General features: G+C 39.2%; 1 protein-coding gene across 3 annotated transcripts in view; it reads right to left on the bottom strand.

Moving 5' to 3' along the window:
* LOC148087489 (transducin-like enhancer protein 4) overlaps window positions 1-21,256 on the bottom strand; it is a 42,016-nt gene extending 20,760 nt beyond the window's left edge. For 2 of the 3 annotated variants that reach the window (XM_087788545.1, XM_087788553.1), the window contains exons 1-5: window positions 21,056-21,256; window positions 20,570-20,667; window positions 14,650-14,713; window positions 14,523-14,567; window positions 3,503-3,565 (exon numbers count right to left, since the gene is read on the bottom strand). In XM_087788545.1, the coding sequence (XP_087644671.1) occupies window positions 3,503-3,565; window positions 14,523-14,567; window positions 14,650-14,713; window positions 20,570-20,667; window positions 21,056-21,100 (315 nt within the window). In that variant the 5' untranslated portion in view covers window positions 21,101-21,256. The remainder of the gene's footprint in view (window positions 1-3,502; window positions 3,566-14,522; window positions 14,568-14,649; window positions 14,714-20,569; window positions 20,668-21,055) is intronic. The other variant, XM_087788563.1, reaches the window with a different exon arrangement.
* Between the last annotated feature and the right edge of the window lie 858 nt (window positions 21,257-22,114).

Here is a 22,114-nt window from a genome sequence, read left to right as displayed (position 1 = left end):
GGCTACAATCAATCTTAAAATACAACATTTTATAATTAATTATGGATCGATTTCTCTTGTCGGGGCTTTCATATAAGAGGGACTTTACGGACGAGCAGTATGGAGGTATTTGGATGTATTTTAGTTTGTCTTTTTGGACGAAGAAAAGTTAGCATTGTAACTCCGAAAAGACACATAATACGCCAAGGATAATCCAAACCCTCGGTCATTTTGGTCGAACTATCCCTTTAACGACAGTTCAACTCAAGCCTTTTTTAATACCATTTAAAATTAAATTTAGGAAAAATCAACCAAAATTAAATTAAAAAATATATATATATATATCACAAATATATTTCTGATATAAAAATATCTTGCACAAAATACTGTGTGTCTCCTACACGTCTGGTTTTGCTTTCATTCATGAAGAAAAATGTTGCTTGAAAAGCCAATTCTCCCTGAATGTATTTATATTGCCAAAAGCAAAATTCTCTTTCTGAAGTTGCTTTAAACCACTTTGAAGTAGAACCGCTTTAATGTTTTTGTGATACTGTAATTGCGCGTCAATCTGAAAATTCTTTAAGAAATAGAATAAATACAGTATATGTTACCAGATATTTGGGGATTTGAAACTAAAATGGATTCTGCTAATCGTGTTTGAAGACTTTTTAATGCCAATTAAAGTCTTGTTTTTAGATTCATAAATGTTTACGCCTTTAAGAATTGTTGAAAACCCTGAGAAGTCACAAATTTTAAATGCAAAAAGTTGCTGCCGTTTTGTTCTCGAGTGACGGAAAGTTATAGAAGTTTGACTTCATTCCTTTTAAACTTGAAAACTGAATCATGTACCTTTAAAAAAAACAGATTATTCTGACATCAACACTTTGATGAGGCGATAGATCAAAAAGTGTGTTCGGTCAATCGTTTGCTTGTTGCTAATTTTTCAAAGTGCTCTCTCTCGCTCAAATCAGACGTAACGAGCCATCAAGTCCGGCTTTGAAGGTTCACTTAATTGTTTTTGCCTCGGAGCAGGATTTAAAACCAAAAACAGCGGGAGATCCATTTGTGCTCAGAAGTGGTCAGAGAGTCAGATAGAAGTGGCTCGGCGTCCTGATGAAGAAATAAAAGAAGCTTGTTTGCCCGTGAAACGTTTGATTATAGACTCCGTCGTGGAGCGTTTCACTTTTGGAACTGTTAACAGTTCCAAACCATCAATTTGTACGTCCGCTTCTTTCATGGCTCACCAGCTATTAGGAAGCGACAGCACAAAAGAGGAAGAGACATGTTTGCCGAGGGAGGAGGCCGTCGAAGACGAGGCAGACAAAGTCGTCTGAAGGGTAGCGAGGGAAGATGGAGGAGGGAAGCGGAGAAACATCCAGGAGCCGCCGAAAAAACATCAAAGTGGGCCAGAAGATGAAAGAGCTTATCAGGCGTGAAAATGAACCCGAGTTCAGCCGCGACTCGGGAGTCGTAAAGACGTGAAAAGATGCCTCCGTCTGATCAAGCACGAGGAGGAGGAATTCTAACCGACGAGAGTTCGTCTTGTCACCGACCCGGGAACGTCGGAAACGTCGTTTTTTCACCGATGTCAGCAAAACAAAGACAAGTCCTTCTAAAGGTGAATCATTGTTGTGATTCAGAAAAGTTGTTTTCATATTTGTATTCACAAGCTTCTTCCTCAGGGCTGGAATTTAAAACATGGTTTAAGTGACTCTAGTCAACGACTAATCCATTTTTATTATATGAGCCGAAATAATTAAGGAAAGAAACATAATATTAAGAGACTAAAATGGTTGTTTGTTTTGTTTGTTTGATGAATTTTCAGAGTAATCGATTTTAATCCATTATGGATGAGGATAATAATGATGATTAAAATAATGACACTGGAAAGTATCGCAGGAAAGATCTTGAAAATGCATCAAACTATAAATATCTTAAAAGGCAGTGATGTATGGCTTTAACATGCACATTATTTCAAATGACCTTAACTTATCAAAGGTTTATATAATAATAATAATAATAATGATCCATTTTATCTGAAGGAATCAGTCTTGACCCTCTAGGTCACCTTAAAGATCATTTTAAAATCAGCAAAGAACAATAAAACACATGAACACATCCTTAAAACATTAAAACACATGAAAGACTTTCAGATATTAAAAGCAGCAGCAGTGAAAAATGGATCAAAAGGCATGAAAAGAGGCGAAATCTAAGTGCAATAGTGATGAGTCTATGTTTCTGATAGTCAGTTGTAATGGGTTCCAACGGAAGACGGAGAGGCTCAATGCTCCTCATGGTGGTATAAATAAAGTTTCATAAAGGGAGAATTGTTTCCAAAGGAGTATGGCATGTATTTGCATAATCTTCTGCAGCGATGAGTTCAATGAGAGGGGGTGAGACATAAATAAATAAATAAATAAATAAAAGTGGCGTTGCAAGACCAGTTTGGGATGTGAATTTAAGAAGATTCATTGATTTTTTTGAGCATGAACATGAGATTGTAAAAATGTAAAATTATCAAAACATCACAAGTTAAAAAAATGTGTGAAACTGTTATTACACATTTTAAAAAAATATACTGTTAAATAATGCCATTTATCTTGAAAAATGGGGGGGAAGAAAATCATCAATCATAGCTACCTTTTTTAAATGAATTATAGAGCCCTGACATGAACTTTTGTTTACTTTATATAAAAGTGTGTGTCTGTGTGTTTCTCCCTACAATGCTCCACCTATTATTTTGTAAATATACAGTAAATATGAATTTGAAAATGTTAATTGTTCTTAATACTTGCCACCCAAGCACTACAGTAACATTTAAAAGCATATGGACTCTGGAAAAGAAAAGACTCGTCACTGCTGCATATTAATCGTATAATTGTGCTTGAAAACACAAGCCAATGTGGCTGAGAATCCAAACAAAAGCGGTTAAAAAGCCACTTCCTGTCCCTGCCTCCCCTCTCCGCGGGCCCCGGGCTCTGTGTAGCAGCACCGCTGTCTAATGCCATTATTCCTAATCCACCCTAAACCCTCCTAATCCATGGCTAATCTGGAGGAGAGCTTTAGAGTCCACACTCGCTCATTTCTGCACTTCCCACCTCAAAACACACACACACACTTTCCTCTGCTCTGGACCGGGGGGATTTATCAGCTGGACACACACACCTAAACGCTCGTAAACAAAAGTGTAGAAAACGCTTCTCGCTGTTTCGCCGTCGCACAATTGGTGCAGGTGGACAACATTCTCGCACACAGTTGGCTGCGGGGCTGCTGCATATGTTAGTGGGAGAAATGTAATAAGTTCAGAGCATATCTGCCTATCCTGAGCAGAGAGGATTAGCCCAGGATAATCTCAGTGTGTGTGTGTGTGTCATGTCCATGCATGTGTGTACAATATTTGTCATTTCGAGTTCCCACCCCTTACTTCTTTCGCCTTTGTCGCTCCTCTCCCCTCTTTCCTTCCCTCCCTCCCTGGCTCACCCACCTCCTTCTTAACTCGGTGAGACAGGCGTTCGGCTCTTACCTCCTGAGAGAGGAAAGGGATGACTTGGGCGCAGATTGCGTTCAGTCGCTTGACAATCTCCGCCTGCAAGACAGAGAGGTGGGCGGTTAAAACACAGCGGCTACAAAGTCAGCGGATGACAAAACATTCCTCGTATAAACACATATTTCACGCCTCGTGTGGCGGGAGAAAAAAAAAACACCTACGAAAGTATGGAAGTCAAGCTGCAGCTCATTCACTTGAATCAGATTTTCCTATTTTTAATTTAAATATTTATGTAACTAGGGGTCTGAGAAAATATGGATAAACCGATACATCGCAATATTTTTTACCAAGATACTGTTTATTCAACACTGAATGCATTTATTTTTTTTTTTTATCATAGTTCCTTCATTGTTTATATTTCTGATATAGTATTTTTTTTTTAAATTAAAATGCAAATATTCAGATGTCATTTTTGTGTTGCAATTAAACTTCCAGCCACTAGATGGCAGCAGTCATTTTGTCCTCCACAACGGTAAGATATTCAAGGAGTTATTTAAAACACGTTTACTTTTTTTGTTGCTATCAAACTTCTGCCCGCTTCATTTAAATACCGCAAAATCTTGCAGATGACTGAGGACAAGAGGATACAGTCGACTCCAGCGGCTTCTAAAGCTGAGGTTTGGACATATTTTGGTTTTAAAACAAATGAAAGCAGTTACGACTTCGTCAAGAGTCATGTGGTCTCGACAATACTACAAAGATATCTTTGTTACTACAATACATATTATTTTATTGTATTGTTGCACTTGTATCGTGATACATATTTCATCATCAGATTCCGACCAATACACACCCGACACATATCTAACCGGAATTCTCAGGAAGAGAATGAATCGTTTCTCCTTAAGACAATCAAAGAAAAGAGGGAACGAAAGACTGTGTAAAGATAGGAGGGCGGCTCAGTAAACAAGATGAAGTGCAGAAGATTAGGGTACGAAAAAAAATGAGGGAACGAAAAGAAGAGGAGGAGATAAGAAGCTGAATAGATAAGGGGACCAGGAAAGAAGCAAAGATGGCAGTGAAAAACAAGACAGAGAAAACAAGGAAATGAGAGAGAGAGGGAGGGATAAGCCAGCGATGAAAGACAGCAAGAGGGCAAGAATGATAAAATGATAAAGAGAGCAAAGTTAAAGAAAGTAATCAAGAGAAGGAAGAAGGGAGTGGATAAAAGGTGTGAGAAGAGAGAGAAGGATATTCAGCATAAAAGAATAAAAGAAGGAGAAATAGCACTTCAACACAGATGCTGAACATGATAAAAGAAAGAAATAATGGTGTGACAGGAAGGAAAAAAAGGGATGGATTAGGAAATATGTGTTATTGTTTCAGGTAATGAAGGAACATCATCACTACATTTACAACCACCTTCAAATGTTTTTTTTTCACTGTGCCAGAAATGAACTTTTACTGGTTCAGTCAGAAGCCTCCGGGGCTCCTGTTACCACTGACACCACATTGGATCCACACAAACACACACACACACACACACACACACACCGTCTGCCTCCTCTGTATTCATCAGATGTTTGTAGCGAGCCCAGGGGTTTGCTTTTAAAGATTATACAGCACTCCGTTCCTCCCGCCACCAGGTAGGATTTTTTAACAGGAAATTGCCTGATCCATGGTCCCACCGGGAGCGCTGCAAGTGCAACACAAATCCACGGCGCACACCGACACAGTCAAAGACAAAAGACACACTCCCGGTGGGCGCGCGGCGACGGCATCCTGTCCTTTATTTGTAACACTAAGTGCCTACAACGACGAAAACAGGGAGCGCGGCACGTGGCGAACGGCAACGATCGATGGCAGCGGGGTTTGTGGAAGATTGTGGTTTCTACGAGGGGGTTTAGTTCTAACAATAGCTGTTGGTTTGTGTTCCGTCCGGGTCCAAAACTGAGTCGTACACATGAAATAAATGATGATTATCTTTAGTAGTAAGTAAGTAATAGTTATTTGTAAAGCGTCTTTCTAGACCAGGGTCACAAAGCGCTTAAACTAAATGGCCAAGACTACATAAAACAGGAGTCCCAGAAAATCAGGAAAAAGCACAAATAAAAAGGTATTAAGATGTTTCTTGAAGGAGTCAGTAGATCATCAAACACAGAGATCGTTCCAAAGCTTAGGAGCAACAGCCTGGAAGGATTTCTCTCCTCTGGTCCGGAAGTGTGTTCAGGAACCGTCGGTTGATTCTGATCCACAGACCTCAGAGCAGTAAGGAAGAGCCTGACTAGCCGCGGTGTCATCCTATTTCTACCGGGGGCTCCTACACTCGCCACCCTACCCCCTGATCTCGAATTTCAAACCGAAGCGAATAAAGCGATTCCAGACTATTTTTTAGGGTACCAAGCGTAGCAGCCCCCGGTAGAAATAGGATGGCACCCAGGCTAGAGCCTGACCATGAATAGATCTGAAAGTACGAACCAGAATTGTAAAGTTGATCCTGAAAGAAACTGGCAGCAAATGCATAGTTTTAATGATTGGAGAAATGTGAGTTCTTCTACTAGAGCGGGTCAGAATTCTTGCTGCTTGCTTCTTTCTTCTGACCTCACAAATATGCTTTTAGTCGAGAAAGTGTCTCAAAAAAAAAAATTCCGACACATGAAAGAGTTATTTCAACAAACGAGGAACTTTATGAATGCAACCTCGGACCAGAAAAAAAGCATTTGTTCATCCATCGTTTCTTATTCCAACACTTATCCAAGGTCAAGTCACAAGGGCAGCAGCAAGCAAGAAGAGGCCTAGACTTCACCCTCCCCAGAAACCTCTGCTGTATCTTCTGGGAGAACGGATGGATAGAACTTTATTGATCCCTTTAAAATGTTTCTATTGGGGAATTAGGGAAACTATTAAGGTGTTCCCAGGAAAGTAATAAGAAGACATCTCTACAACTTGTCCTGGGTCTGCCCCAAGGTCTCCTCCCGGTTGGACATGATTGGAGGACCTTCCCGAGGAGAAAGTTACAAGTAAAATTTTTGCCAACTATCAGATAATAGATAATGGACTCAAATTACAACATTTACATTTCTTTTATCACATCCTTCTCAAAACCAAAACACTGTAGTACAGATATTACCAAGTTAGGGGAAATCCATGAGCCTTTCTTAACAAGATTATTATCCTTAAAAAGATGTAGGTTTGATATTTAATACGTCTTAGCACAATGTTATTTCCATTTTGATGGAACATAAACCTCATATCCTTAAGATCAGTCAATCCAAACAAAGAGGGATCAAAGATTCGTACAAAATATGTACTAATATGAACTGATTATAAACCTGTAGAGTTCAAATCTGGCCTCAAAATAATTTGACGTGGCTTGACAGCTGACATTAAATGAAAGAAGATCATCGTCATGTTGATGTAGTGTTTACGATAATCTAAAGAACATATATTACGGATGTCAAGAAAATATAAAGAGTTTCCTAATAAAAATTAATCACATTTAAAGATAGATGTTGGTGAGTAAAAACAATAAGAGATACTTGAATTTAATGACACTTAATGAAAAAAAAAACAATATCTCAATCTGACTAAAACATATTATAGATTGTGTTTGGAAAATGCAATTCAAAATATTCCAGTATTTTCTCCCCATATGTAATAGAAGTTGATATCCATGTCAGATTATGTCGTCAGTGATTATAAACAACTGATTATATTTATTACAGATCAAAAACTGCATTTAACTGTATGTAATTAGCTTGCAGTGGTTATAAATGAAAAAGAAAATACTAAATTAAGTTGAAATGGTGATAGTTCTTTGGTCAATAGGATGGCAAGAGGTGATTAAATACTCCCGACTCTGTAAGACGTCTCAGAAACATTTTATCTGGCTGACAATTTTGGTCTGAAAGTGTACAATTCAAGATAATCACGGCCTGTCACATGACAATGGCGCACCAGGTCAGACCTGCTATTCAACATTCATAGCACATATATTCTAAAAAAAATGAACTGTCACGTTGGTTGTCACACGAGGAAATCACACGTTTTTAAAGTGACAATTGATTAACCTCAGAACCTTGATTCTTCCAGTTAAATATGTCAGACGAAAATTAAAAATGATTTCAATGTTCGTTGCCTCGAATCTCTCTCGAGAAACGCTTCAAAACGCTTTTTCGTGACAACAACATACTTATGAATGTAACCTTTCCTCCGGGCACCGACTACAAAGTGAAAATGAATGATTGTTGGCAGGAAACTCAATCGCCCAAGTTTTTGTTTTCACACTTTAAACTCACAAGTAAGTTTATCATCTAATCTTCCTCTACTTTTGGAAAAAAAAATTTCCGCACCTCACGAAAAGTCTGGCTTCATTTAAAGCCGCTAAATTAAAAAACATTACTCATATTTTCAAGGTGAGACAATACAATTACTGTTATAAAAACACACTCTCTGAAGATAAAAATAGATTATATCACATTGATGCTAAATTATAGAGGCTTCAGTTTCATCATAAATTTCGACTAAATACAGAGCAGATTCATGGGCACATGCATCCAGAGTTACTCAGGCGTATCAATGACTCTTGAATGATCGGTGCGATTCAAAAGATTAAAAACTGCTTCTGGCAGCAGAAAATTAATAGCAGATTATCCTCACAGTCGTTTAACTGCACCATCTACTGGGTTCACTGAGAGGGAGCTAGAGACAGCAGTGTTTGAAATGGAAAGTTAAGTGTTTATCGATCTATCTATCGATCTATCTATAAGTTGGTTAGTTTTATAGCGTATTCCCAACTAAATGAACTAAGAATAAAGGTTGGAGATTGAAGTTACTTCAAAAGGTGTCACTCAAAACCAGTCAGCAAAGGTTGGAGAAACCACCAGGCTGCTCAGAACTAGTGATAACCGGATCATGATTAACACATAAGGACAAATTTAATTCATAAGTAAGAGTAAACAAGGTTGTTCACGAGGGTTAATATGTGTCTATGATTGATGGTTAATTCTTTAAAGAGTATTTTTTGGGGAACAATCTCTAGATGGTATAATCGTTCAGAATTAAATGACAAAAATCGAAACCGTCCGATCGCTACAAGACAACCCACGATTCCAGTGAAACTCTGTGTTGTTAACACAGCAGGAAGAATGGAAGCTTTAAAGCATGAAAGGAAACAGTGTTGCTTTTTCCACAAGGCAACACAAACAATTTCAGGTGACATTTCACATCAGCGGCGGACAATTGTGAGTGCAGAGATGTCACGTCTGTCCGCAACAAACCTGCTTCTTTTCTTTTTTTTTTCTCTCCCTCTCCGTAGTGTAACCGTCCTGTGGAGAATTTGTTATCCTCAGACCCCGACTTTTCACCCGCTCCGGTTGTTGTCGAGAATTCTCTGAGGTTACGATCCCGACCGAAATCAAAGCGCAGAGCTCGTTGCTCAGTTCGCTCACGGAGAAACCGAGGTGAGATCTGAGGACCGGATGGATTTTTCGCCGCAGTTCCGAGCTAGTTAACTGCCGCGATTCATGTGTCCTGCCCCCGAAGGGCAGGCCACACTAATTGTTATCCCGGGGAGTCAGTGTCGTCTCTTCGCGTCGCTAATTTTCCTCTTTCCCGTCGCTACCTTATTTGTGGACAAAAGGTTTCATTTTTCTAAAAATGTGTTGTTTTTTTAGAAGCAGTTGTTTGTTTGCTTTTCTGTTCTCAATGTCCGACCACCTGATGATTAGTACCACCACATATTTAATAAAAACACGCACATTTCTTTGTTTTTGTTCACATTTTTTAAACAAATCTTAAAGAAAATGTAATTCTTTTAATCTAAATTTGGCTTTAAATGATTGACAAATGTATTTTGCCTATTGGTTTGTTTTCCGCGGATCTTAAGACGTTTCTATTTGTTCAGGCTTTTCCTTGAATTTCTCGAACTCCTGTGTTGTTGTCAGTATTATCTTGATCTTTAAAGTATATCATTTTTTGAGTATTGTTTTGATAGTTTAAGCGCTTTGTGACCCTGGTCTCGAAAAGCGCTATATAAATAAATATTACTTACTTACTTACTTACTCTATTTACCCAATAAATAGAAATAATTTCAGCTGAGATGGTCATGTTAAAGCTATCGTCTCCCATAATCACTTATCGCAGAGACTGTCGTCCTACGAAATAAAGGAAACCGCTCCAGAGTTTCTAAAGTCCGACATCAGTGAAATGAGATCAGGCGGCAGGTCTGGAGTCAGATTGGGTCGGATGGGAGATCAAATGTCCGTCTCCCCTGCGGAGCTTTGTAAGCACCGCATCAGCACCACTTTTCACCAGCAGCTAATACACCTAATGGACCCACCACATGAAGGCTCAACTCCCCTGTGACAGTCTGTGTTTGTGTGTGGAAAGAAGAAGAAACACGGTCAACTCGACGATGCACAGAGATGGACGGCGTAGGCCTGAGGCTCTGATCTTGCATGAACTGTTTGATATTTGGTTATCCACTAATTTGGGGTCGGATCGCGGGGGCAGCAGCTTCAGCAGGGAGTCCCAGACTTTCCTCTCCCCAGCTACTTCGTCCAGCTTTTCCAGGGGGTCCACGAGGCGTTCACAAGGACAAAGACTCTCCAGCGTTTCCGCCATAAACTTCTACCAATGGGACATGCCCTGAACACCTCCACTGACTCCTCTAAATACAGATGAGCAGCGGCTCTACTCTGAGTCTCTGATGCTCACCCACATCTCCGACGGAGAACACAGCCACCGGGCAGAGACACCATTATTTCATGAACATCTGTGAGGGTAGGATACGTAGATAGCAAAGTATATCTTAAGCTTTGCCTCTTGGCTTAACTGTCTTTTTACCACCACACATCGGTGCATCGTCAGCAAACCTGCTGACACCACCGTCCAACTTTTGTTGTCGTATTCCATGGCATTGCCTGGTGGTGGAGTCAGGACCGCAGACTGGTTTCCAACATCCAGCATTCCTTTGCATATGCTTTCTCATTAACTTTACTTTATTATTATCTTCTCTTTTATCCATTACTCGCTAGGGCTGGTTATTGATTTGAAAAAATGTGATAGCGATGGTTCCGGAACAATGCTTTTCAAATACCAATAACTATAAGATACATTCTAACAAAAAGGAAATCACACATAGTACAAATATGGAGAGCTGTTTTCCTATAGAAAAAAAAATAAATATGAAACCATTTCAAAGCAAAAGAACACTTGCTTACAAGTTGAAAATTAACCTGTATTTATTGATGATTATAAATACATACATTGGTTTCTGTTTGTTGCTTTAATGTTGAGAAGGTCTAACATGGTCTATAGTCCGAGCAACTCATACCTGTGTGACCATTAATTTAATTTAATGTGTCAGGTTTAATCCTTTTATTTTTGCCTTATCTGTAACAAAGAAAAGTTTGAGTCATCTGGGATTGATGATTCTCTAGAGTAAATAAATCCACAAAATTCCTTGATTTTCTGGAACTCCTGTTGTGTTATCAGTTTTATCTTGATCTTTAAAATATATACTTTACTGAATATTGTTTTGATTGTTTAAGCGCTTTGTGACCCTGGTCTGGAAAAGCGCTATATAAATAAAAATTACCTACTTACTTACTTGCTTACTTACAATTCCAAAAAAAACAACAATGAAAGCCCCCTACTGGACACTAATATAACCGCACAGGTAAAACCTAATGCAAACTTGTTTTGTTGTATTGAAATAAGATGACAACGACACATGATCCATGGCTTGCCTTATGGTAAGATAGTGTCCCCTGCCTTTGATGAATCATGTTCTGATACATTTCCATGGGGGCCACAAAAGAACCGAAGTCCGATCCCCAGTCCTAACCCTCGCCTTTGAAGCTCTTGTCCGTGTGTTTAGAATCGCCACGAAGCTCAAAGCAAAACCTCAACTTCAATCCATATAAAAAAGCTCAGCCACTGACCCGCTCCCGAGCCCACCGGTCGTTCAACAACTTAACCACCTACGACGACGTTTCAATTCGGCTCCTGCCGCACTCTCCTGACACGGACTTGAAAGGGGGGCTAAAAATATTGTTATTTAAATAGTTAGAATATATTCATTTCCCTGACAGCCGATATTAAAATGAGACATTTACGTGAGGGAACTGCACAACACGACACGGACGACCCTTCCTTGCTCCGCCGCGGCGAAATGAGTTGTCAGAGCCGCTATAAAACACTGCCAGTCCTTCCGTATCAAAACGTCTCATTACTTCCGTCTCTCACCACTTTCTCCTCCCACCTCCTTTCCCCCGGCTTCTTCCCTTCGCTTTTTATTTCTCTTTTCAGCCTCGCTAATTTGCAATTGATTAGCTGTCCTCTCGCCGCTCAGTCGCCCGGCGCTCGGGCCCCTCGGCCCCCGCCGCCTCCTCGCAGCCCCCCCGCCCGTCCTCGGTCTACAAGTCAATTTCTCTTTAACGAGTGTTGGTACATTTCACTCCCCAGACACCGGAGCCCTTCTGTGTAAATAAAACAGAGAGCTGAGCCAGAAATCAATGGGGCTGTTACCCTCGGAAAAAAAAAAAGCTAAACAAGCAATATTAGCAATTCTGGGAGAGCGTCTGAGTTAATGGGACTGTAGTTTGAAGCCCCACAGACACCATCATCTCCTCCACCCCCCCCCACCCCCCCTCAATTTGGCTGCGGTATCATCACATTTAGTTGTGGATAGGAAACGCATATTTGCATCGAAGCCCGTTGGCAAACATCGGTCGCACAAACACAGACTGCACAATTATTTGCTTCCGGGGGAAAAAAAAAACGACACACAAAATACACGCTGGCGGAAATTAATGATTCCCTGGTATAAAAAAAATAAATAAAAAAAGATAATAATTGGGCAGCACAAAAACACAGGGGCCACATTTGATGTGATTTTTTAGTTATTTGCAGTGATAGGGACACACACACGGAGGGGTAAACACACACACACACACAGCGGGGATTGAGACGGGACATATTTCATTAGAGAACTGCGATTAGTGAGGCTGAGCAGAGCTGCATACATGTACGTGTGCGACACCAAGGCGGACTTGTCAAACACTGTATAATGAGCACACACACACACACACACACACACACAAACGCACAAACACACTCTCTCTCTCTTGGTCAACATGTACATTCTAAACACAAACAAACAGCATGAAAACACACCCAGCCAAACAAAAAAGCCAGGGCTTTTTTTTTGCAGAACTCACACACACACAGAGACACACACAGACACACACAGACACACACTTTTTTCTCTCTTAATGTCGCCGCTTCACTGTGGCCCATTTAGCCTGGCAGCTGATGTGTGGTTAACACACATTTATGCTAATGACCTCCTGTGTTTGAGGAAAGGGAAGAGAAAAAAAATAAAAAAGGTCGGCCCTAATGTAAAGGCTCGTTAAAGACGAAATCTTTATTCACTACAGTCCTTCTTTTTTTTTTACGGGCCCATTTTCTCGTTCCATTAAACTGAGGAAATCATTTTTCACTTGGCAGAATATGTCACGAGCTCGCGGCGCAGGAGGAACAATGAATAATGTAATTATATATTTTACGCCGCCGCTCTTTTACCAGAGCGTGAGAAGGAGTTGTACAAAGAAAGCCGTTGATATTTTATTAAAAACAATTAGCGCCTTCATTTGTTTCGTTTTGTGAAAAGTGTGCAATTTGATATGATTTTGAATCGACAGTTTGGGTTCCAAATCCAGGCTGGGAAAATGATATTAAACACCTTTTTTTAGGAGCTTGAACCACCAGTTCATTCAAACTGTCAATAAAGACTTGAAATGGCAGTAGGATAAAAATGTTCCCATCCGATCTTGACATTTTTACAAGGAAGAACAAGTAATGCTATGTATTTCTTGTTGTCGCATCAATAGCTAAAACCTAAACCCTCAGATAGTCATTAAAAATACATACATGGGTCTCGGTTTGTTGTTGTAATGTTGAGGAGGTTAAACACGGTCTATAGTTTGAGCAACTCATACCTGTGTGACCATCGATGTGATTTAATGTGTGGTTTAATCATTTTATTTTTGCCAAATCTGTAACAAAGAACAGCTTGAGTCATCTGGGATTGATTATTCTCGAATGTAAATACAAAAAAAAGCCCCCTACTGGACACTGATGTAACCACACATGTAAAACCTAATGCAAACACAATGTTTGTAGTGAAATAAGATACAACGTCACATGATCCATTTCTCCCGGTATCTATTTTAAATGAATTTTACATTTGAGTTAAGTTGTTACGATGAATTTTAGAGAGCCTCATGCTGGTTTCTCTTGTGACCATTTAATCAGCTTTAAAACGTATTAAGGTGGATAAAAACTGTCTTGAATAACCTAATGTTTCAATGCAATATGAATAATATGTCATTTCATAATGTTATTTTACAAAGAACATTGAACATTTCTGCACGAATAAAGGCTCTTTTTTTTTTTAATTAAATACATTTCATTTAATTTCATTCATTTAGTCATAAAAACGATGCCATTGATATTGAAGTTTACTTTTATTTTTTATATAAAATTTAATTTTATTTCAATATATGACCCATTTCTACCCAATACAAATACCAATTGTAATTTATTGACTTGTTTGTTTAATAGCAAGTTTTTTGCAGGTTTTCCTTTTTCGGAAAACCTTTTTTTTTTTTAAAAAGGAACATTTATTCGTACGTGACAGTTCATGTTATAGTGACCGTCTAGTCCAAAGTGCAAATTGTCGGGCGTGTCAACATGTTTAATATAATTAATCATGATTTATCTTCTTTCTTTTGCAATGATTTTCTGATGCAATGAAGTTTAGTCGAGGTACTATGGAAACTATAAGAAACGATCACAATAGAAAAAGAAGCCAAATTAAAGATAATCATCAATATTTTTTGAGCTCAGCTAGATTTGCCAAAAATGACCAAACACAAGTAAAATAATCTAAACTATGTCGATTGACATACATCTCGAAGTATTGATGCTCCTTGGACATAAAAAGGCAAATATTTCTAAACATTTATTGGTGGTGAAAACATGTCCTACCTGTTTGTGCATCTCGATGTTGAGTCCGTACGACATCTCATAATACTGCAAAAAAATAACACAACAAAAAAGAAAGAATGAGTCACAACCATGTATTAGCATCACATGTTTCATTTATAAGACTCACCATGACATAGTGTCGCTGCATCTCAGTTTTCTCACTGGCCAGTTTCTCACACTCCAGTTTCAGACTGTGAACAAAACACAAGCACAGAGTGAACATCGAAAAACATCCACGGCTGGTAAACGAAATTCAGGCAGGAATGTCACAGCAGCCTGTGACTTTCATTTCCCTAAATTTGATTGAGAAGAAGAAGGGAAGTCGTGATCATCTCCCGCTTCAGACGAAGACACTTTGCTCAGCAGCCGCTGCAGAGTAATTAATGGATCAATAGACCACAAACCTCATCATATTTTTTTTTTTTTACGTCGTGAGTGGAAGAGCCCGAACTGCAGCATCCACAAAAAAGCCGGCGTATAATGAGGAGCCACGTGACGACCTGCTTCTTAAATGTTATTACAGGAAAGAGTCCCAGACCAGCTCGGCTGCTGATCGATTTCTCACGGCCGTCGAAAATAAAGTGATCAAGTCAGGGTGCTGAGCAGGCAGATCGGGGGGGTCAGGTGCACGGAAGTGAAAAGTCAAAGTTGGGTCAATAACAAACTATTAATTATGTTTGTTGGGTGTGTTTTCACTTTTTCTAATGTGTGATGGCTCCATACATTATTCCATCATCTCTAGAAGTCCTACTTTAAGAATATAGATCAGGATTCATATGTTCATATACGTTACATATCTATTTAGAGGAGGAATGCTTAGGGTGCTAATGGCTACGAGCAAACAAGTTTTTGAATTATTTTTAGAGAATAAACATGATCATTAACTGCTCATTTGATTTTATCTGATGACATCACACATTGTCTGTAAGTAAGTAAGTAAGTAATATTTATTTGTATAGCGCTTTTCGAGACCAGGGTCACAAAGCGCTTAAACAATCAAAACAATACTCAAAAAAGTACATACTTTAAAGATCAAGATAATACTGAGAACAACACAGGAGTTCGAGAAATTCAAGGAAAACAAATAGAAACGTCAAGGTGTTTCTTAAAGGAGTCAGTAGACTGCAGAATGTTTGTAGAATAAGTGAAGTAAAGAAGTGAGTGAATAGAATTTGGTGCTTTTTTATCAAACGCCATTAGAGCAGATTTAAGTCTCAGTGATTACATTAAATGTATGGTTTTTTTTTAATTATACCCCACAACATTTTGTGTAAAAATCCTTTTTTTAATCTTTTTTATTATTATTATTTATTTATTCATTATTAAAATGATTATGAATTCATTTAATTTACTATATTTTCTTAATAAATATTACAGAATCTGTCAAAATTATTTTTCCCACTTTTTTGTCAGATTTCATGGTCATAAAAAAAAACATTTTTAATGTTTGATATTGAAACTTTTTATTAGGAGACTAAAACTAAGAAGGAAGGAAAAGCTCTATAGGACAGCGATTAAAACTGGGGAGACAAACTCAAAATCAAATTACGTAAATGTCTATTCACCAAACAGGAAGTAGAAGTCTGATTTTTTTATTCTCTTTTCATTCTTTGAAGCTCAATTTATCTTAATCAACTCTGTGTTTGTCCTCCTTCACCGAACAAACTCCAGTTTTACTCATATTGTTGACATCTACCATCTGCTTCCCCTTATCTTAAACACTGAAATCTTTATGGTTCACCATTTCAAACTAAAGTTAAATGTACTTGAATTTATAGAAAACTATCTGCCACAGAAAAACGACTTGGCAGGTTGGATTTTTGATCCACGCATTAGCTTAAGTGAGTGACTAGCTAGTTTTAGGTATGAAAAATGATGAGGCCGCATTGGGAATCCTTCCAAAGGACAAGTACAAAGAAAAGTGTATAGTGTATTTTTAGGAGTGCCCAGGTATTAACGTCACAATTGAATCCTCCTCTGAACTTACAGGAAGTGATCTTGTGCTCACACACGCCAGGATATGATGATCAGTTCTGAGGGAAGGGATGATCCACAGTTGACTCTTTTTTGTGTATAGGTCTGGGTATCAAACTTGGGTTCTTTTGTGGTACCAACCGAATAGGTAGTATAAAATGTCAAATTAACTTTTTAGCAAGTTGGGTTTTTTTTGCACTGAAAATGTGTTGTATTTATTTTTTAACTTGAGATTTGTACAATGTGTAATATCATTTTCCTTTTGTTAACATTGATCTCATAAAATTGGTATTAAAAAAAAGTATTTTTCAAGAACCGGTATCAAAGTGAAAGTATCGGCACCAGTCAAATAGTTGATCGATACTAGTGGTGTGTATTGGCAAGAATCTGCTGATGCGATACGTATCACGATACAAGGGAAAACAATTAGATATATTGCGATATTTAAAGATACTGTAGGAACAAGGAAATATTTGCAGTATTTCCCCAGTGATTTCCTCTGTTTGCTGGATAATTTACAGACGTAACTGGTTTCATTTGTTTTGAAAGCATAATATGTCCAAACATCAGCTACTTAAGTCGACTGTATCCTCTCATCCCCAGTCATTTTGGGATTTTAGTAGTACTATAGCTTCGGAAGACATAGTAACTGCTGCCATCTAGCTGCCAGAAGTTTAATTGCAACCAGAAAAATGAACAAAGCATAAATATTTGCATTTAATTATAAATTGTTACAAATTGTTAATTGTATTAAGTAAAATATGTGCTACAATATGGCTGCCTTTAGTGCCTGTTTCTGTTTTTCTATAGCATATTTTGTGAGTTATCTTATTTCATTATTTTTATTCTGTACTGACATCACAAAACATTTTTATGTTTGACACTATAAACGTTTCTGATTCTAATTCTGAAATTATATGATTAACACACACTATTGTAATAGAAAACATAAAATAACTTTCAAAAGTTACTTTCTTATAGTATTTTATATGAGAAGATCTAGTCTTTTTCCGAATTAAAACACATTTCAGATTCAAATCCATGGCCCCCAGTATCATATAAAAAAGGTAGTGTATTTATCCTTAACTTGTAACGTGTTACACTACATCTAAATCCCTACTAGCATTCAAAGAGCCGGAGTAAGACATGTTTAGATTGAACCCGAAGCCTCGACAACTGTGTGACAACTGATCCGTCCCTGACAGCCTCCTGTTTATTTCACTGTCAGACACAAACTGACCTCATTCCGAGCCAAGAGATGAGTCACCCTCGTCTTAAAAACGATGACAATAGAGGAAAGAATATTCACTTTAGCTGCACAAAACCAACAAAAAACAGTCTGTCTGAAAGAGTAGGAGCAGCAGACGGTTGCATGTGATGGACGTTTCCAGCTCTCCTCAGACGACTTTCTTCTAAATAAAGCTCATGCAAATAAGAATCTCTGGAGATAAATGCTTTTTTTAAGCCAGTTTATATTCAGCGAGTGCATCTGACCCTCTTCCCCTCCTCACTGTTAACAAATCAATCCCGCAGCTTTCAACTTTTGGCGAGGCGGACCGCCACACGTCCGCGGCGGGTTCTAAAGGATTGGGTTCGGCTCCGGCGCCGGGGCCCGACCAACCCGGTTCATCTCACCAGGTGATTGGACAATTACCACGCCGGCGTCCGGCGCTCGGCCGATTACTATGCATTGGTATCATGTGCAGGACTCTGATATATTTCACGCTCGGTCATGCCGGCTACAAAGCATTTCACACATCTTGCACTTCCAGGCGGAGGCTGATGAGGTTTACCCCGAAAAAACAGATTGACCCCGAAACCCACGACAGCCGCTGTTTTTTTTTTGTTTGCGGTCGAACGACACAAGTTGTGTTCATTTGAATGTCAAGCGCTGTTAAATTAAAATCAAAGAGGCGAAGTGAACGGAAGGTGGACGTGGACAACATGGATGTAGAAGCTATGACACGCTAGACTCGCTCTTGATGAGATGTTTTTCGTCTGCCGTAGTATTTCACGGAGAGTAAGACCAACGACCAGAGAACTTCTCAAGAAATCCCTATGAGTATTTCAAATATATTTATTTTAAAATTCAAAAAGTAATACAAGTAGACACTTTTCAACATTGCGAAGTGCATCAACTGCACAATATGTACTTGAAGAAATCCTTCTTAACATATTAAAGTACATTAGTATTTATATTTCAATTAACGAGTATAATAATAATAATAGATAATAATAATTACAATAAAAAAGGAAAACTGCAAGTTTGTATCCATTTCATGATCTATATTCATTCCTATGGTACCATTATTTTCATTATAATTATTATAATATGCCAATAGTCGGTCAGCAGGAGGCCGTCAACAATGAGTCTGGTTCTGCTCGAGGTTTCTGCTTTCCTCCCCATCGCCACAATGTGATTCACTGCTGGGATCTGTTTTTCCTTTTTCTCCACTATAGTCTTACTTCAACTGTAAAGTTATGCTAAGACGCTTTAAATCAAATTGAATTGAATTGAATTGAACTGCGTAGCCTAATCAGGGAGCCAAGGTCTCAAGCAGGCAATTTGATATCATTTATTTTCTCTTAGTGAGTCTCTGTAAAGCTTTTCCTCGCCACCCCCGTAACACATTTATCAGGAAAACTGTTTCATGAAAAGAGTTTCTTTGATAATGGGAAAATAAATAGAGAATAAAGAGGATATCTGAGGTGTTAAAGTTATTTATATCAGGAGTGGAAGACCTTTCGACTTCTGGGCCACGTAGAAGGTGAGAATACACTTGTGGACAAAGCGCCAAAAGATGTAAGGTTTGCGTGTAGTAATATGAAGTTATTATAAAAAAATATATACCTCAAAAATTGGAGAAAATATTTTCTCATTGTTAGCTTAATCAACGCTCACAGAAAAATCTGGGCCTATCAATGTGCATAGAGTGTACCACCTAGTGGGGAAAGGAAGGTATTGCCAGGTAAAAAAAAAAAAGGTAAATTATCATTCATAAGATTTTAATCTATCTTGAAACGGTTCATGCTGCTTTTGGCAAATTCATGTCACATTATGGTCACGCATGTTGAATCAAAAGCTGGTGCAATGGAATTGTACGCCTCCTGGTGGCAGCATGTGGCATCAAACACGCTTGGATTGTGTTCGAAGAATTACGCTAGCTAGCATAGCTACATTTAATTGTAGACGACTCGTGGTTCAGATTCGCAGTAAATTCTGACGTAGCTTTTAAATGATAAGACCATACAAAAAAGGAAATTTACGTCTGAAGATGATGTTGGTTTAATTTTTTATCCAAGAAAACCTCAGTCGATGGGGGGCCTTAGTAGATAAATCAACGGTTTTATCTCGACGTATCGTAATCCATGACAGAAGTGAGTCACACATGTCTCTGATATGGTTGCACTGGACTTAAAACCAACATTTTAGTTGACCTAAAATGTTTGTCTTGTGACGAAAAAGTGTCATTTATTGCTGTCGTTTCTCTCATTTAAAATGATTTTCATTCATAGATCCGTTGTTTAACTATTCAGTAATAGCGACTTATGTCTGGATACCGAGTAATAAAAACCGACTGGAGCCACTATTCTACAACACAAAATAAATTGTGACTGAAACTGAACATCTATTGTAACAGATTAGCTCTAAAGAGCAAGTGCTTATCAGTTCAATCATCCATCTTCATTCCACAGTCAAAACACCAGAAGCATGCAGGTATTTTGGATCAGAGAAAAAAACCAAAGGGTGTCTGCCTTTAATAAAACAAGTAATAATCCTTTTTTTCTTTTTCTTCAATAAACCAATCGAAATTGTTTAATCTAGTTATCCTCGGTTCAGTGTTTCATGAAGATAAATCAATAATCCCGTCTGCATTTAATGGGTTTAAAGATTATACAACTCACTCAAATCAATGGGAAATTAACTTACAAATATTAGGCTATAAAGGTCGTGTATTTTGCATCGGTATTGTATAATATAAAGAGAAGTTCAGAGTGACAGGTGTCTGGTCAACATCTATGAAGACTCTCTGAAGCCATGATGACCATAGGCACTTCAAGGTCGCGCTCACCTGTGGTACTGGGCTTGCAGGAACTGGAACTCCTCCTTGATCCGGTCGCAGGACTCGGTGACGGTGAACTTGAAGGGCTGTCCCGGCTGGTGCGACACCTCAACCCCCACCCCCCAAACAAAAAAAAAAACCCAAGAGAGGGATGGAGGGGTGGAGGAAGGAAGGGAAGGAGAAGAAGAAGATGAAGACATGATGAGCCACCAAAAGTTCAACAGTCACGACTGACACAGAACCGACTGTACATGACAATGTGGCCTCTGTGTCACACATAGTCCGGGACTTTTTTTTTTTTATTGGCGACCCCTCACACACACATGCAGCTGCAGTTGGTTCGTCAATGAGCCGTATTGTCCTGAGCGAGCGCGCACTGGCACGGGAACCTAAAGTGATAACGCGTGAGACGCGCGGTTGTTCATTTGCGCACTTTTTTTTCTTTTTTTTTTCCCCCACTAGAATAAGAACCGTTAATAACGGATAAAAACCTACCGGGTGCCGGGACGGAGGATACATCTTGCTCAGGTCTCGAATCATGTTTTAAAAAAATGATCTCAAAAGTTCATCCACCTCGAGAAGAAAAAGTGAGCGACACCCGTGCGTAAAAACAGGGTGTAAAAAAAATCTTATGCGCCGCTGTGACAGCACACATCCAGGGATCCTGTGCTCGACATCTTTTTTTATTTAAAAAAAAAGTCCTTTTTTTTCAGTGGCACAGCAGCCGCGTCCAGGTGCGGGTTCTCTCCAGATGTACGTCCACCTCCGGGCGCGTCACCTCCGCGAGTGAAGCGTCTGGTCCGGATCCACAAGTCACCCGAGACCACAGTCCACCAGTCACAACACTATTACCAGGGCGACGACGGGACGTGTAGTTTCGATCCCATTAGTCGGAGATAAGCGGAACAGATGTGAGCCCGCTGCAGAGAACTACAACTTCCACCCCCCCCCCAACACCACCCCTCTCTTTGGCGCCTCCGCGACGCCCCCTGCAGGCGGAGCCGGGTGGTCCAGGAGGAGGAGCAGGGCTATTAACGGGGCAGCCAATGGGGGTCCTCGGAGTGTGAGTCGTACGCCTTCCGATCGCGGAGGGTCCGGCCAATGGAAGCGGGCTCCCCCCACGTGGGTTTCAACAGCAGGAAAGATGACAGCGATGGTTCTGGAAACTATCGCCTGATTTATCGCGTTTTATCTGATGGCTGCAGGTGGAGGCGAGCGGGTGACCCGGATGTTAGTCGAATAGGGGTGTCTGGGGATTAAAAAAAAGGCCACGTTGATTGCACCAGGCAATCTTTTTTTTTTTAAATATCACTTTTAGGATTTATAACTGTAACGATACAACCATCATTGGAATTGTTTTCTTGTCCCAGCTACCTGGGTCATGAGGCGAGAGACACCCTTAGTCCACCATGGGGCACATATAGACTAATAACTCCGAAGACATCCAGAATATCGAGAACAGAGAAAGGGATTCTATCTGTTGTTCAAGGTCAGATGGTGAAGGAAATAATAAAACAACACCACATATTGTAATTTATAGAGCTTTTCTCTTTG

The sequence above is a fragment of the Callionymus lyra genome, chromosome 1 (genome assembly GCF_982586985.1).
Source record: "Callionymus lyra chromosome 1, fCalLyr1.hap1.1, whole genome shotgun sequence".
NCBI classification, from domain to species: domain Eukaryota; kingdom Metazoa; phylum Chordata; class Actinopteri; order Syngnathiformes; family Callionymidae; genus Callionymus; species Callionymus lyra.
Note: the sequence above shows the minus strand (reverse complement) of the source record. Positions and strands in the feature narration are given on the sequence as shown.